Source organism: Castor canadensis, chromosome 1 (assembly GCF_047511655.1).
Source record: "Castor canadensis chromosome 1, mCasCan1.hap1v2, whole genome shotgun sequence".
NCBI classification, from domain to species: domain Eukaryota; kingdom Metazoa; phylum Chordata; class Mammalia; order Rodentia; family Castoridae; genus Castor; species Castor canadensis.
The window spans coordinates 201,429,098-201,443,851 of record NC_133386.1 but is presented as its reverse complement, the minus strand read 5'-3'; the positions used below and the strand labels follow the sequence as shown (position 1 = coordinate 201,443,851).

At 60.2% G+C, this 14,754-nt stretch overlaps 4 protein-coding genes and 1 long non-coding RNA gene across 11 annotated transcripts; 2 read left to right on the top strand and 3 right to left on the bottom strand.

The window, feature by feature from the left end:
* Positions 1-476: 476 nt before the first annotated feature.
* Positions 477-2,590, top strand: Ppp1r14b (protein phosphatase 1 regulatory inhibitor subunit 14B). Its single transcript, XM_020159001.2, has 4 exons — positions 477-759; positions 1,811-1,894; positions 2,126-2,158; positions 2,248-2,590. The coding sequence occupies exons 1-4, from the start codon at positions 502-504 to the stop codon at positions 2,314-2,316; spliced, it is 444 nt and encodes a 147-aa protein (XP_020014590.1). The 5' UTR covers positions 477-501; the 3' UTR covers positions 2,317-2,590.
* Positions 2,591-3,221: 631 nt separating this feature from the next.
* Fkbp2 (FKBP prolyl isomerase 2) lies at positions 3,222-5,942 on the bottom strand. 4 transcript variants are annotated; one of them, XM_074048435.1, is made up of 7 exons: positions 5,807-5,913; positions 4,728-4,751; positions 4,401-4,569; positions 3,982-4,094; positions 3,804-3,850; positions 3,444-3,479; positions 3,222-3,360 (listed from the first exon to the last, which is right to left on the bottom strand). In XM_074048435.1, exons 3-7 carry the CDS (start codon positions 4,563-4,565, stop codon positions 3,299-3,301), a joined length of 423 nt encoding a protein of 140 aa, XP_073904536.1. In that variant the 5' UTR covers positions 4,566-4,569; positions 4,728-4,751; positions 5,807-5,913; the 3' UTR covers positions 3,222-3,298. The 4 variants fall into 4 exon arrangements, with proteins under 4 accessions (XP_073904536.1, XP_020014632.2, XP_020014630.1 ...); XM_020159043.2 differs by lacking the exon at positions 4,728-4,751 and having other exon boundaries at positions 5,807-5,942; XM_020159041.2 differs by lacking the exons at positions 4,728-4,751; positions 5,807-5,913 and adding an exon at positions 4,954-5,385.
* Positions 5,921-8,499, top strand: LOC141413963 (uncharacterized). Of its 3 annotated transcripts, XR_012439028.1 has the most exons (4): positions 5,945-6,060; positions 6,154-6,291; positions 6,850-6,995; positions 8,021-8,499. It is a non-coding gene; the product is annotated as an uncharacterized lncRNA (long non-coding RNA). The 3 variants fall into 3 exon arrangements; XR_012439026.1 differs by lacking the exon at positions 6,154-6,291 and having other exon boundaries at positions 5,921-6,060; XR_012439027.1 differs by lacking the exon at positions 6,154-6,291 and having other exon boundaries at positions 5,971-6,082.
* On the bottom strand, positions 7,653-10,858 carry Vegfb (vascular endothelial growth factor B). Of its 2 annotated transcripts, none has more exons than XM_020159046.2 (7): positions 10,698-10,858; positions 10,094-10,136; positions 9,595-9,791; positions 9,332-9,405; positions 9,104-9,139; positions 8,618-8,752; positions 7,653-8,030 (listed from the first exon to the last, which is right to left on the bottom strand). In XM_020159046.2, the coding sequence occupies exons 1-7, from the start codon at positions 10,755-10,757 to the stop codon at positions 8,009-8,011; spliced, it is 567 nt and encodes a 188-aa protein (XP_020014635.1). In that variant the 5' UTR covers positions 10,758-10,858; the 3' UTR covers positions 7,653-8,008. The 2 variants fall into 2 exon arrangements, with proteins under 2 accessions (XP_020014635.1, XP_020014634.1); XM_020159045.2 differs by having other exon boundaries at positions 8,618-8,853; positions 10,698-10,857.
* A 448-nt stretch (positions 10,859-11,306) lies between these two features.
* On the bottom strand, positions 11,307-14,606 carry Dnajc4 (DnaJ heat shock protein family (Hsp40) member C4). The gene is made up of 7 exons (XM_020159051.2): positions 14,568-14,606; positions 14,174-14,275; positions 13,281-13,374; positions 12,639-12,823; positions 12,387-12,551; positions 11,598-11,684; positions 11,307-11,512 (listed from the first exon to the last, which is right to left on the bottom strand). The coding sequence occupies exons 2-7, from the start codon at positions 14,257-14,259 to the stop codon at positions 11,407-11,409; spliced, it is 723 nt and encodes a 240-aa protein (XP_020014640.2). The 5' UTR covers positions 14,260-14,275; positions 14,568-14,606; the 3' UTR covers positions 11,307-11,406.
* Positions 14,607-14,754: the final 148 nt, after the last annotated feature.

Here is a 14,754-nt window from a genome sequence, read left to right as displayed (position 1 = left end):
CGATGAGGACCGGGTCCTGGAGGACGTACCATTCCTGATACTGGATGCCTAGATCGCCTGGGTTTGGGGCCAGAAGGTTAAATTAGGGGGTTACGGACAATCAGACCCCGACTCCTCTGCTGACTAGACCCTCCCCAGAGGCGGGGTTGGGGTGAGGGGCCCGAAGCGGGGCTGGCCCTTTAAGGGGGTGTGGTCGGGGGGCGGAGGAAAAGAGCGAGACAGAGAAAGCGGCTTCGGCGGCGGCGGCTCGGGCGGCGGCCGCGGGGGACAAAGGGCGGGCGGATCGGCGGGGAGGGGGCGGGGCGCGGCCAGGCCAGGCCCGGGGGCTCCGCATGCTGCAGCTGCCCCCGGGCGCCCCCGCCGCCGCCCTCGCCGCGGAGCCGCGCAGAGCCGAGCCGGTGAGCTAGCCCGAGCCCAGCGGCCCGGAGCCAGCCGGCGGGCGTCCGGGAGGCGGCGGCGCAGGGAGGGGCCCGACGCGCGCACGTGGCCCCGGCGGCCGCCATGGCGGACAGCGGCCCCGCGGGGGGCGCGGCGTTAGCGGCCCCAGCCCCAGGGCCAGGCAGTAGTGGCCCAGGGCCCCGCGTCTACTTTCAGAGCCCCCCTGGGGCCGCAGGCGAGGGCCCGGGCGGCGCGGACGACGAGGGCCCAGTGAGACGCCAAGGGAAGGTCACCGTCAAGTACGACCGCAAGGAGCTACGGAAGCGCCTCAACCTGGAGGAGTGGATCTTGGAACAGCTCACGCGCCTCTACGACTGCCAGGTGTGTTCCCCACCCCGCGCCGACACCCTAAAATCGGTCCTGAATCAGTCTGCTCCGGAACCCCATCGTGAGTCCTCCTGTCACTGGAGTCAATGGGCCCACGGCTTCTGCGCTCACCACCCCCAACATGTGCTCTTTCTTGTTTTATCCAAGTCACTCCAGCCTTCTCCCTCATGCCACTCCCCAAGCCAAGCTTGGTGTCCTCAGGTCCTGGAGGGCTAGCCTGAGCTCGGACAGGAGGCAGGGGGCTAGCCTGGGCTGGCAGTGGAAGCCTTAACCTGCCTAGTGCTAGCTAGCTTAGCGGTTGAAATACACTAGCATGGCTGGGGAGGGTACTATAAAGGGTCAGAGTTGTTTTAATGGGCTAGCCTGGAGCTCCATCTTGGTGTGTGGGCAGGCTAGCCCGCTCTGGTTCTCCACCCCATGACTCCCTGATTGCTCACATGGTGACTCAGGGCCTGGGGGGCAGGGTGGAGGAGTGGGCTTGCCCTGTATTGCCTACCCTAAGCCCTGGAGTGCAGCTGGTTCCAAACGGGATAGCTTTTTCTTCCCTGGCAGGGAAGGGTGGTGGGCGCCCCCTCCCTTCCCTAAGCATGGGCTCTTTGTTTCCCCTTTAGTAGGCATGGGTCCTTCCCACTGACCCTCTCACCCATCACTTCCTCTCCTCACTCCCATGAAGCTGTGACAGGTGTTTGGGGGAGGGGGCTGTGATGAACTGGGACAGCTGGCCTCACCAGTGCACTGGTGAGATGGGGGGCCCGGATGTTGGGGAGACACATCTGCCAGGTTCGCAGCCCAAGGTCCCCAGCTCAGGCTGTCTGGCCTTGTCTGGCGCCCCTGCTGCCCACTGGCAGGGACAGGAAGTTTTCCCCCACCATTGGGCAATTTGCCTTGGCACAGGCCTGATCTGTTTTCCTGCTAAGAGCAGCTGTCCTCTGCTGGGCAGAGGGCTGGGCTGGTCCTGAGGTAGGAAGGGACCTCAGCCTGAGAGCCCCTCTCCATGCCATCTTCTGACTCAGGCCTTGTCTCTCCCTCTCCTCCTCTACCCCAGGAAGAGGAGATCCCAGAGTTGGAGATTGACGTGGATGAGCTCCTGGACATGGAGAGTGATGATACCCGGGCTGCCAGGGTCAAGGTGAGGGCACTGCCCCTTGGGGAAGCAAGTCCTGGAGGCAGGCCTTCTTTGGTCTGGGTCAGCCAGCTCTGTAATCTTGGGCCTCAGCTTCTGCCTCTGGAAAATGGGCACTTGCCTAGCTGTGAAATCTCCCATGCCTCTGGGTGGCCCCAGTCCTTTGGAAATGGGTGTAGATAACTGTAGGCTGATCCCTGAGAACTGTCTGCTCATCCTCCCTTTCTCACCCACCAGGAACTGCTGGTTGACTGTTACAAACCCACTGAGGTAAGTGGTTTCCCCAGAGGGTAGAGTGAGGGGGAGCCGACACCTGTCAGTTTGGAGTCTGGTGTTCCTAATGGCCCTCTCTTGTTTAGGCCTTTATCTCTGGCCTGCTGGACAAGATCCGGGGCATGCAGAAGCTGAGCACACCCCAGAAGAAGTAAGGGTCCCTGACCCATGTGAATGGTGGCTCCCACAGGACAATCGCTGGCCCCCGACCTCGTAGCAACAGCAATACCAGGGACCCTGCAGCCAGGCCTGGTGCCATGAGCAGGGCTCCCTGTGCCCCTGGCCTAGGGGCCTCTTCCCTTGCCCCCTCAGTTTTCCATTTTTGGGGTTTTTTATTGTTATTAAACTGATGGGACTTTTTGTGTTTTTATATTGACTCTGCGGCACGGGCCCTTTAATAAAGCTAGGCTATGCCTTTGGAGCAGCTCACAGTCTTGGCTGGTCTTTTAGGGGGATACACTGCTCTAACTGCTGCCAGCTTAGCTTCTCCCCAGTTGTCTGCAGGCCTTCCTGAGGGCCACGCAGCCATGGCGATAGCCCAGTGCTGGCTCCCAGACCAGGTGCTGGAAGTGCCTGGGGAGCTGGAGGGAGCAGGGTTGCTGTTGGCAGGCTTGAATGCTCTTTATTCCCTCTGGTCAAGGGTCCCCATGCCATTCAGCCTGGACCCCAAGGCCCTGCAGTCAGGAAAGGAGAGGGGATTGGAGAAGTGCCCAGGGAGAGGGGAGGCTGAAGTTGTGGGGATCCAACAGGGGGGCCTCAGATGGTAGGCAAGTGCTTTACCACTGAGCCACATCCCCAACCCTGAAGCTGTAGTCTTAACCTAAGCCTCTCAGGGCCCAGAAAGAACCAGAGGCTCAGCCAGGCGCCAGTGGCTCATGCCTATAATCCTAACTACTCAGAAAGTAGAGATCAGGAGGACTGAGGTTTGAAACCCTATCTTGAAAATGCTCAACACAAAAAAAGGGGCTGGTGGAGTGACTCAAGCGGTAGACCACCTGCATAGCAAGCACGAAGCCCCTAAGTTCAAACCTTTGTAATGCCAGAAAAAAGATCCACAGACTCGCTTTTTGGGTTTTTAAGGTTTTTGTTTTTTAAACAGTCTGGTCCCTGATGCCCCCCTGCACCTCTGAGCAGCTCCTACAGTTCTGAACGACGCTCGATCTTCAGCAGCTCCACCTCAAACACCAGGGTTGCACCACCTGGAGGGAGAAGTGGGGTAGGACTTGAATCTGGGTCCCAGACACAGGGATGGCTAGGGAGCAGGGTTAAGAAAGGGTGTTACCTGGGATCTTTGGGGGAGCTCCCCGCTCTCCATACCCTGTCAAAGATGCACAAAGAAACAAAGTGAGCTATGTTCAGTCCCCCTTCTAGCTCAGGCAGAGAGGGGTGATCATGAGGCAGCATGACAGCCAGAAATAGAGGGTGTAGTAGAGATGGGAGGGGATGCCAAGGGCCTGGTAGAGGGCAGAAGGTGGTCACTAGCTGAGTCCCCAAGTTTTGCCCTGTCTTTGTTGCTGGACACAAGCCAGTTGGGGGAGGCACATAGTATAGTGACTGGACAGGATGGGACCAATGAGAATGAAGCCACTTTCTCCCTTCCCCAACACATCCTGAAACTCCCCTCCCAGGAAGGACCTCTTACCCAGCTCAGATGGGATCACCAGCTTCCGCTTTTCCCCCTCACACATCCTGCAGGGCAATGCATGCTCAGGCGATCGTGGCACCCAAGCTTCCAGCTCTGCTGCCCCACCCGAGGTTTGCCTCCCACAGTTCCCTTCCTGGACCAGGCCACGCATATCCAGCCCACCCCCCAGACTCACCCCAGCAGCCCCTGGTCCCAGCCCTTGATGACCTGGCCGGTGCCCAGGGAGAAGACAAAGGGCTGGTTCTGAGGCAGGCTGCTGTCAAACTCTGTTCCGTCTTCCAGCTTCCCCTATGGGGTCATGGGAAGACCGTGAGAAGTGGGGGCAACTCCTACCCCCCCACACACACACTCAGCTGCTCCACAACACTGGTGGCCCCAGTCCTTGAAGGAGACTCACAATAAACTGTCACTGCCTGCTAATGCTAGCTGGGGAGTAAGACAGTAAAGAGCAAGGAAGAACCATGAAAAAAGATTTAGGGACAAAAGGGGACTTGCCCAAGGTCACCCACCCCGTTGGGGAAGGAACCAGACTCCCAAATCCATTCTGGTCCCCAGAAGCCCCACCCACCTCAGAAGATCCGCCCTCTCACCCACCGTGTAGTGCATGTGCAAGACATCTCCCTTTCGAGATTTGATAGGACAGTGGTCCACCCGTTTCTTGACCCCGATCTGCAGCTTCCGTTTGCCCTCGGCTCCCGTGGCCGTGGCCAGGGCGCTCAGGCAGATGGACATTACTGTCAGGACCCAGCTCAGCCTCATGTCTCTGTGGGCACAGACCCAACCGACCGGGAGAAGGGTGGGGAGGACATGAACATGCGCAGGTACCCGGAGGATGCCACCCCCACCGTACCTTGCCTGCCCCTGAACATCCCCCTGTCCCAGGTCACCGCCCTCTCCCCAGAGCTCCGCAGCCACACTTACCAGTCCAGTGAGAAGGGGGCTTGGCTGAGGACCCCAGCAGCGAGGGGAGGGGGTCAGGGGAGGCCACAGCAGCCAGGGCCCCGCCCCTTTGCTCATCCCCAGACCGTCCCTCCCTCCCGGTCCCCACCTCTGCTCTTCAGTTCCCACCCGTCCCTTTACGCAAAGTCCAGACCCTATCTGGCTGCACGGCATTTGTCCCAACCGGGCGGCCCCACTCACGCCGTACCCAGCTGCCACCTGCCCAGCACACCCACACCTCTGCGGCCGCTGGAGGGGGTCGGTCCCGAGGTACCCACACATCCCCGCTAGGCGGCTCCGGGGAGCCTCGGTCTTCCGGAGGTACTCCCCAGCCCGGCCCTGCGCCTCCGCCCGGGGCGCCGCCCCAGCTCTGAGCCCTCGGGGGCCTACGGGGCACCCACACTGGCCCCGAGTCGGCAGGCTGCCGAGCCCGCTCCACCCACACCACCTCTCCTGGCGGAGTTCTCGGCCTACTGCGTCCCCAGGCCCGGCCACCACGGAGACCGCCCCCGCGTGGACGCCCGGAGCCATTACTCGGACTTAGCCCTTCGCCTGTCTCCTTGGCTCCGCCCCTCAGAGAGCGTAGTTCCGCCCCCGGCCCTGCAGCCCCGCCTTCGGCAGAGCTAGACCCCTTTTCCTGAACTGGAGCCACGCTACTCACAGGCTGAAGCCCCGCCCCCAGGGCCTGGGCTCCCTCGGTCTCCAAACCCGAGGCTCCGCCTTCCGCCTGTTCCAGCTCCTCCTCCAAGAGCCAGGCTCCGCCCCCCAGCCGTCCTAGCTCCACCCCTGACCGCTGAGCTCCTCCTTCTATCGGCTCCGGCTCGGAGACCCCACCCGTCTCGGTTCTGCGTCCCGCCCCGAGTCCCAGGGCTCCGCCCCGTGAGGCGTGAGAACCCACCCCCTGCGGCATCTCCAGACAGCTCAGCCCCCAGCCCCCAATTCCCCCGTCACTATCCCTCGTTGACACGCGGAGCCCCGGCCCGCTTCTGCCCGGCCTGACCCAGCCTGCCCTCCAGCATGCACTCCGGCTCCCCCCAGCCCGGGCTGTGGCCCCCGCTCACCTCCTCACCGCGCCCCCGGAGTCAACCCCGGTCGTGCTGCCGCCTATGCGCAGGCGCGTCCTTGTCGCTACAGGCCGGGCCACGCCGCCCTCCCTTATTGGACCGCGCGAAACCCGCTGCCACAAGCTCCTGGAGCGGCTTTTCCCTGGCGCCACCTCCCGAGTTGCCACGTGACCTCGCATCACTTCCGGCAGAGCGGTAACCCAGGCTTGGTGAAAGTGACTTCCGAAAGGGCTAAGACTCTTCCGGCCGAGGTGACATTCCGGTCAAGCGAGAGTGGGTTCCTGGAGCGGGGGGCTGGGGGGGGAGAGACGGGGGTCTATAGATGCCATTTTATGTCTCCCCAGCCTCTCTGACAGCAACCCCGCCTGCCCCTGATGTCTTCATAACTCACAGTCCTCCCTTAGTTGCTGTGGAAAGAGTCTAGGCTTCGGCTTGAATTCCGGGTCTGCCACTGGTTGACCTTGATCGAGTTCTTATGCCTGGTAAAATGGGCTTGATGACACCTACCCCACAGGGCCTCTTTAGGACTGAGAGTGCAGTGCCAGGCCCTGGCCAAAGGGTTTCTTCCCTCTTCTCTCTCCCGGCATCCAGGCCCACCTCTGCCTACCCAGACTGAGCACCCACTCATAGCTGCCCAGTTCTCCACCATGCTGCACCCGCCAGGGCCTGGTAGGCACCTGGCAACTGAAATAAGGAACCTTGCAGTTGGGAGGCAGCTAAGCCTAGGTTGAGTGTTAGGGAGATGAGGACTTAAGGCCAAGTCCCCAGGCCAGTTTGTTTGTCTTCCTGTGCCTGTTTCCTCAGCTAACAAATGAAGATAACACTAACTCCAGAAATGACTAAGAAGCCAACAGGAAGCATAGTCCATATCTGGGGCGCTAAGTGGGCTCAGGCCTTAGTAGCCCTAGGGTCCTAAACCCTCATCTGGCTCAACTGGCCCATGGCCTGATCACTGATACCATAGCTGAGAAAATCAGCTTGAAAGTAGCAATCAGGAATTGTCTTATGGTTTAACCCACTCCTACCTTGGTCCTCCCTAGATCCATGACCACACCCTCCAACCCAGTCCCTCAGAGAAAGCCCCCATCAGGAAGGCTGCGTTGAGTCAACTGTGCCCCTGGATGTTCCTTAAGCAGTGTGAGGCATTGCTGCCCAAGGCTGGTTCACTGCCTTGCCACTCCCCCAGGTACTGCAGGCTTCAAGAAGAGGGTGGGCATTAAGTTGGGGGTTAAGCCAGGAGTCTCAAATTGCAGCTTATGAGGGGAACAGGGTGCCACTGACCTGAAGGTGAAGACCTTATAGATTGGGGCAAGAGAAGTTTATCTCTCAAAACCAAGTCCACCAGTCATGGACCTTTGGTACCTCCTTTTCAGGGAGGCAGGAGTGAGACAGGGACAGGGCAGGTGTGGCTTGAGAACTCAGCTGCAGGGAGCAAAAAACCCAGCACTGAAAGTTCTGCCAGGCAGGGAAAATAGGTGTTCTTTTCGATTATGTGAAGGCAGACTCAAACTTGTCTGGACCCCCGTGGCCCTGACCACAGCAGTCATCTGCCTCTCCATGTACACATGTGGAAACAGGCATAGAAAGACAGGGACAGTGGCCCACCTCAGGTTCAATGGCCATAGCAGGTAGAATCCTTGTGATATGGGGGGTGGGAGGCAGGGACTCCATGCCCAGCAGTAACAGTGTGGGTGTGCTGAATCCATGATTCTGGCCTGCCTGGGATCTGCTGCGGAGGCTGAGGCCCCATCTCCTCCATGCGCCCAGGTCTAGTGGGCAGTGACGTAGACACTCCTGCCCAAACTAGCCAGTCAGGATAGTAGCAAACAATGACACAAGCGGGGACAGTTCCTTCCATCTGTTTTATCAGAGTTAGGGGGTCACAGTTTTCATACCAAATCTGCAGAGCTTTGGGGTCTTTGTAGTGAGAGGAGCCAGGAGCCAGTTGTAAGAAGCTTACATGCACAGGTTGGTTAAAAACCCATCCCCCCTAAACTGGGCCATGACCCCTTGTGCTGTCACGCCTCCTTTTCAACTCTGATAGCTGGCAGCCTCGGGAGAAAAGGAAGGCAAGAGAGCCCTCTTAAAGTTCAGGTGGAGATCTTGGGGCTTGGCCATTCTCCCCGGGATCCCCAATCTTCTCTGGGGGTGCAGCCTGTGAGGCAAGTGGCCCTGCTGCTGAGTCTAAACAGCAATGTGTCACCTTCGCAGCTTCCGGCACCTGGGAGGGGAGGAAGGAATCTGTTGATGCTGGCTGGAGCTCAGCCCCGCCTCCTCTTGAAGGACTCCCCATTCTCTCCTGACATTCCAGTGAAGCTCCCCCCACCCCGATCTGGACCATAGGATGTCATCCCATGGCCTCACTGTGGAACACAGTGGTGGTGAGAAGCACTGACAACAAGGATTCCCACACACCCCTGGTCTCTGGGACCCCACACAGAGGGGCAAATGTCACAGGGGCTTGTGGGAAGGCCCAGAGCTCTGCAAATGGGGAAACTGTCTTCCTCAGTTCCATTCCAGGCAGATGTCACCTCCTCCAGGAGACAGCTGACTGCTCGGAGATGATGTCAGGTGCTCCCACCTGAGTGCCCAGCATCCGCTTTTCTGTCGTCTGACTCCAGAAATCAAATGTGAGCTGTGTTTTTGCCAATCCCCATGCCAGGAGACACTCAATAAATGTTTATTCAACACATTCAGCAGTTTCTTCCCCTTCCCTGGCCTTTTTCCCACTGGCAGGCTCACCTGGACCTGCTCCAGGACATGACCTTCAAGCCTTCACAAACAAGTGACACCCCAGGAACTCCTCACCTGCAGGTGTCTGGGTTGAGCTCTAAGCCCCGCCCTTGGCAACGGAGGAAGCTGCGGCGTCGGCAGCGGCAGCGGCAGGTCCGGGGGTCAGGGCGCTGGCGGCGCTGGGTGCAGCGTGGACAGACGGTCCTGGGGCTGGAGTGGGATGGGTGATGTCAACTGGGGAGGGTGCTCCAGGGGCAGAGTCCCAGCCCGGAACAGAGCGGGGCTGGGGACGGTGGTGGGCAGTGGCAACCCTAGGAGGAGAAGCGACATGTCTGGGGCAGGAAGGAAGATCCGGCCCAGGAGCTAGGGTCAGGGCAGAGTGTACAGATTTGGGGGGGGAGGGGGCAGAGCAAAGGGAGAGGGAGACAGGTGGGAAGAGAAGGAGGACAGGAGACCACAGCTTCTGTCTCACTCATGCACCCCCTGGCCCACCCCTACGTCCTATCGTGGGTGCTGGGCCTGGGCTCCAACCCCACTTCTGCAGGAGCCCAAGGAACTCACCTGTCAGGCTTCACAGCACTCTCTTTTTTTTTTGGTCTGAAAAGTAAGAGAGAAAAAGACAAAAAGGTGGTGGATCAGGAAATCCAAGCATCCTGCTTGTCTTCCTCCAGACCCCAGGCCTCCCTCTGGCTCCATGCTTAGAAACCTGGTCCCCACTGTGGTGCACCACCGTGCCCAACGCCCCCACGCCTGGACTCTGCAAGCCTAGGAGTTGAGCCTGGCTGGCACCTGCATTCACATTGGCTGTGCTCTTCCAGGGACATCTCCCCCAGCTGACTGCTTGGGTACCGGATCATGAGAATCTGTGGTCAGGAGAACAGGGGAGAGACAGTGAGGGAGGTGGGGGATAATGGGGACAGAGAGAAATGGGGTGCTCCATAGGCTACAGGGAGAACAGCTCATCTAACAGCTTCCTGTGCTTCAGTCTCTGGCCTGCCTAGCCCCCAGAGCACCTGTGACCCCTCAACCCATTTGTCCCACTCGTCCCGTACCTGCATTCGGACTTGGTGCTGCCCAGTGGGTACGCACTCCAGGCCGTCGTCAGGGCAGCAGCCACCACAGCGCTGCACAGTCACACAGCTGGGCACCAACTGTTTGGCCACAGTGCCCATGAGCTCCATAGTCAGAGGTACCACCACCTCCCTTGGCTGGCAGGTGGCACGGGCATACACGTCTATCCATGACACCACTGGGGGCAGATCCATAAGGGTTAAGTTCTACTGGGTTTCCTGCAGCTGCTCCCAGCAGCTGTCCTTCCCAGTCCCTTTTCACAGACACCTTCCACTAGCCACCCCCCCACTTCTGACTGCTCAACCTGTCTGCATCAGCCCTGTTTGTCAAGAACCCAGTAACCCTCTGCCTCAATTTCCTCCTCTGTGAAATGGGCATCTTATAGGGGCGCTGTGGCTACACAAGATGACAGACATGAAATCAGAGCATGTGGCAAACTCTCTTAGTACAGAACGGGTGTAAAGCTGTTACAACTATTACCTTTCTTCTGGTGGCCAGGGGCATCCTGCTGGGACATGGGGGCCTGTGGGAGAGAAGAGAGCTGGACCCACGGTGCACTCTAAATAGAGGGGCTGGACCTCTGGCTATCCCAGGGCTCTGCCCTTGAGTCAGGAAGCTTCAACTCCTCTGACATCTTTCTAGATTCCTCTGTTCCTAGAATCTCTGCTCTAGCTTTATCTGTCCTTTCTTGGCCACCTGGAACTTGCCCTGGCCCCAGACCGACCAGGCACCCTCTGCCGGTGGCTTCAAAAGTCCGAACCCCGGGGAGATGGGGACATGTTCGGGACTGCAGGTCAGGAGCGGGCACAGTGGGTTCCGATCCAGGTCCTCCAGGACTGAGAGAGCTCCGCCCCCCCACCCCCCCGCGGCGCCCAGAGATGGGGTGGGGCGGGGGAGTGGCCCCAGGGCTGGGCTGGCGGGCCTGCACGGAGGGGCACCTCTCGGGGGATGCCCGGCCCTCCGCGATGTCCCAGGTCGAGGCCGGACGCGTGGATCCCCTCGGCTGAGGCCGCTGGGCGCCTCTCCACTTCCGCCAACCTTGAGAGGGCACGGCCAGCGCGCGGGATGTCGGGGACGCACGTACCTGGGCGGGGGCCAGCTGCAGGAGCGCGGCGAGCAGCAGGCGGCGGAGCAGGGGGCTCATGGTGCCCGCGGGGACCGCGAGCCGGGGGCGCCCGCATTGCCCTAGCCTGGGGGCGCGGGGGGCGGTGGCAGCCAGAGCCCCATGGCGCGGGCCCGGGCGCGGCGGGCGGGGGCCGGGCGCGGGGGGCGGCTCCTCCGCGGCCCCCTCCCGAGCCCTGGGCGCAGGCAGCGCAGCGCAGCGCAGCGGCGGCGGCCGGAGGAGCGGGACGGGCGGGCGGACGGCGGCGGCGGCGGCGGCGGCGGCGGCGGCGGCGGGCGGCGGGGACGGCGGGGGCGGCGGGGGGCCGGGCCCGGGCTGGCGGGCGGGCGGCTCATGTGACCCAGACACGCGCTCCCCACCGGGCCGTGGGGCGGGGGCGGGGCGGGGGGGACGAGGCGCCGGCGGGGCCCGCCCCCTCCACACACCCCCTCCCGCCCCTGCAGGGGAAAGGGGACGCACCGCCCAGGGGGCCGGGCTCCCGGGTCGCCGCCACCAGAACCCGAGGGCGGGGCGCTGCCCCAAGGCGAGGCCCGGGCCAGGGGCGCCAGGCCTGAAGGATTGAGCCGGACAGTAGTCTAAGAATTACTTTATTGCACTCGTCGTAGGGAGTGTGTAGTCCTGACAGGAAGCATGGAAGAGGCACTCTACTGGTCTCAGCTAGGTGAGCCCCTCAGGGGCTGGTGTCCGGGGGCACGGTCCCAGGGCCTGGGGGAGTTCCGGAGGGAGGCTGCTGCTGCCTCTGCAGGCGCTCCTGCTGGAGTCTGGCTCTGTTCGCCCTGAAAGAGAGAGCACCTGGGGCACAGGGATCCTGGAGGGTGGTGTCAGGACAGGGAGCAGGGGCAGGACAGAGCAAGGACAGACCTGGCTCTGGCTCGTGTGTCGTTGTAGACGGCTGTGATGATCCGATCCTTCTCATCCATGAAGCTTCTGTGGACTTGCTCCAACTTCCTGCAGCAAGGGGGTTGCATTTAACCCTGGGACTCCAGTCTCTGATGTCCCTTTAGTCCTGCCATCCCCCATCCAGTTCTAGGGTCTCTCATTGCTTTCCATCTGTGGGGACTTCAGACTAACAGTGCCTGGGATGGATGGGAACAGGGACACTGAGAGGCCCAGGCTCGTACAGGTCTCCCTAACACCCCAAGGGTCGAGCTGTTCTGCTGAAGATGTGTAAGCAGCTTTGCACCTGGGGGTGCTCCTGCCAGTAACCTAGGAAGGGTTGTATGTCCACTTCCATAACTGAACTAGGCAGGCTGCTGGCAATGGACACTGGCCTTCAGGTATCTTGACACCTGAGAAAATCCACGTCATCGCACACATGAGAGTGGGAGACACCAACTGCCAAATGAGCAACTGCCAAATGAGGTGAGGCTCAGTTACAATGCATTTTGCTTCTTGGGCACCATTCTGGTTGGCTGCAGCCCTCCTGGCAGCCAGTACCAAAGACTGACATTCAAATCATGAGAAACTGAAAATGACAAGGTTAGCCCTTCATGCAGCGCTGCCCTTACCAAGTAAGGTAACCCTAATTTATACAATTCTCAGCTTGGGAGACACAGCAGGCAGGCCATAGAGTGCTCTGGCTTGCTAACCACAAGGCTTCAGCCTCCCTCCCACCTTCTGCCCGTCACTTGGGAGAGAACAGCAATGTACCTGAAAGCGACATAGTGCAGACCCATGCCTGCCAGCATGAGCAGGACGCAGTACCCCAGCACCCGCTGGTTGTGTTTGTGCTGCTGCTGTCTCAACTCAGGCCCCTGGGGCCTCACACCAGGAAACTGGGCCCAGTATTGAGTATTGGGGGGTGCCCAGGAGCTTCTGAGAAGGAAAAGGGACAAGGTAGAGATGAGGCTCTCCTCCCAGGAGATTTGGGGGTGGAAGCAAGTGGGGACAGGTCTATTATACCTGTGTGTTTGTGGGGCAGACTTGGGATGGGCTGTGGTTCCTGGAGACTTTGGGGGGCTGGCTGAGCGGAGTTGGTGGTCATAGCTGCGGCGGCTCTGCTCACGGCTGAGTACACGGTATGCCTCACTCAGCTCCACAAAGCGGCTGTGCAGGGCTGGGTTCCCAGGGTCTCGGTCAGGGTGCAGCTGCAGTGAGACAGGAGTGCCCTTATCTCTCTTCCCAGGACTCATTCTGACCATGTCTACCAACAAGGGCTCATATCAGTCTCAGGACCCTGCCTGGGCAGCGACCCTCACTCTCAGGCCTGCCCATCCTTCAAGGCCAGAGATCAGAAATCGGGACTTCTTCCCACCTTTCAAGCCCTCCCCACCTGCCAGCTCCCTACTCTCCATATGCTTTGGTCCGGGTTTCTCAAGAACAGACAGGCAGGACAATAAAACCAAGGGCAGTGACTCAGGAAGGATCCCTGGCCTGGGTCCCCAGCCTTTCCTCCTACCTGGGCAGACCCTGAGCACCTCCCTCCTATAGCCATGCAGGCTGAATGAATGTGGCACTGGCAGCTAGCTGCTCCTGGGAACGTGGAGTGCACCCGTCTGGCTCAGACTTCCTCTTCCTCCCTCCCTACCTGGGAGGCACATGTACCTCTTTGGACTTGATGAAGAAAGCTCGCTTAACTTCTTCGGCACTGGCTCCAGGATGCACACCCAACAGTTCATAATAATTACTGGGACCAGACCTGTGGAGAGAGGCCCAAATCTGCAGAGGCTTTGGGGACCCCTGCCCAATCCTCACAGCCTTCTTGGGCCTCATCCTTCAACTCAGTCACTAGGAGCTGAAGAGGCTGAGGCAGGTCCCAAGACAGATCTAGCTCCAGATCGCCCTTCATTCTGGAGTTCTTTCAGAATTGTGTGATCAGGACTTCTCCCTTGCACCACAAACACCTGAATAGCTTGTTTACAACAGCGTATTTCCTGGGCTGGGGATGTAACCCAGTGGTAGAGCCCTTGCCTAGCATACACAAACCTCTGAGTTCTATCCCCAGCACTTCAGAGAACAAATACAAAACAGGGCAGTTTCTTCGGTGCCCCATGCGTGTAGTCCCAGCTACTTGGGAGACTGAGGCAGGAGGATCACTTGAGATGGCCATCTCAAAAAAGAAGAAAAAAGGCAGATTTTGACCCCTACACTCATTACCTCTGACCAGAATGTCCAGAGCAGGTCCTAGGAATCTGCATCTTTGGAGCCAATCTCTCCTACCAGGTGGGTTATGCACAGTGATGCCTGACAACCTCTAGAGCTATAGAAAGAGGATCGGGTTTGCCCTGGGCTCAAATTCCTGCCATTTGACCCGTTGTATAACCTTCGGGGTCATCTCTCAATCTCTGGTCCTTAGTGTCCTCAAGAGTAAGGTGAGGGTTATCTGAACCAAGCCTGTAAGACACCTAACATAGAAGGCAGAGACTACAACTACCTCAGCACGCAGGGCAGGGCCTAAGTTGGGCAGGCCCTCAACAGAAACCCCCAGCCCAACTCACCGCTGCCCGGCGGCCGCTGCGAGGAGCCGGGTGGGAGGGCGGCAGAGCCACAGCGGGCATAAGCGCAGCGGCAGCAGGGGCGGCATGGCGGCGGGTGGGCAGCTGAGGAAAGGAAGCCACTTAAGAGGGGTGTATTGCGACCAGATCTAACCAGACTTCAAGCGCTCCAGAGGCCCAGGCAGAGGGATGGAGTCTGGCCCGGGTTTCTCGCAAAGGAAGACTAAAAGCAGGCCCGGAGGTGGCCTCAGGATCAGTCCCACGTGTTCGGAACCCCGTCTCGGCTCTGACTCGGCCTAGACCACCCGAACAGCACGCGAGACCTCTCCGCACCCATGGCCTTTGGGGGGCGGGCGAAGGCGGAACCAGAACCAAGCCCCGCCCCCGTCCCACTCACAGACTCCGCGGTCGTCGCCGTTTCCTGTGCCATGCGAGGCCCGCCCCCACGCTCCCATTGGCTTAGGTGTGTCAGGCCACGCCCACTGGGCAGAAAGCTATGAACGTGTGGCAAAGAGCCCGCCCCCGTACACCTATCGGCCTGCGAGGACCCGGCCTGCTGACCAGCTGAAAGGTGCGAGCGCCCA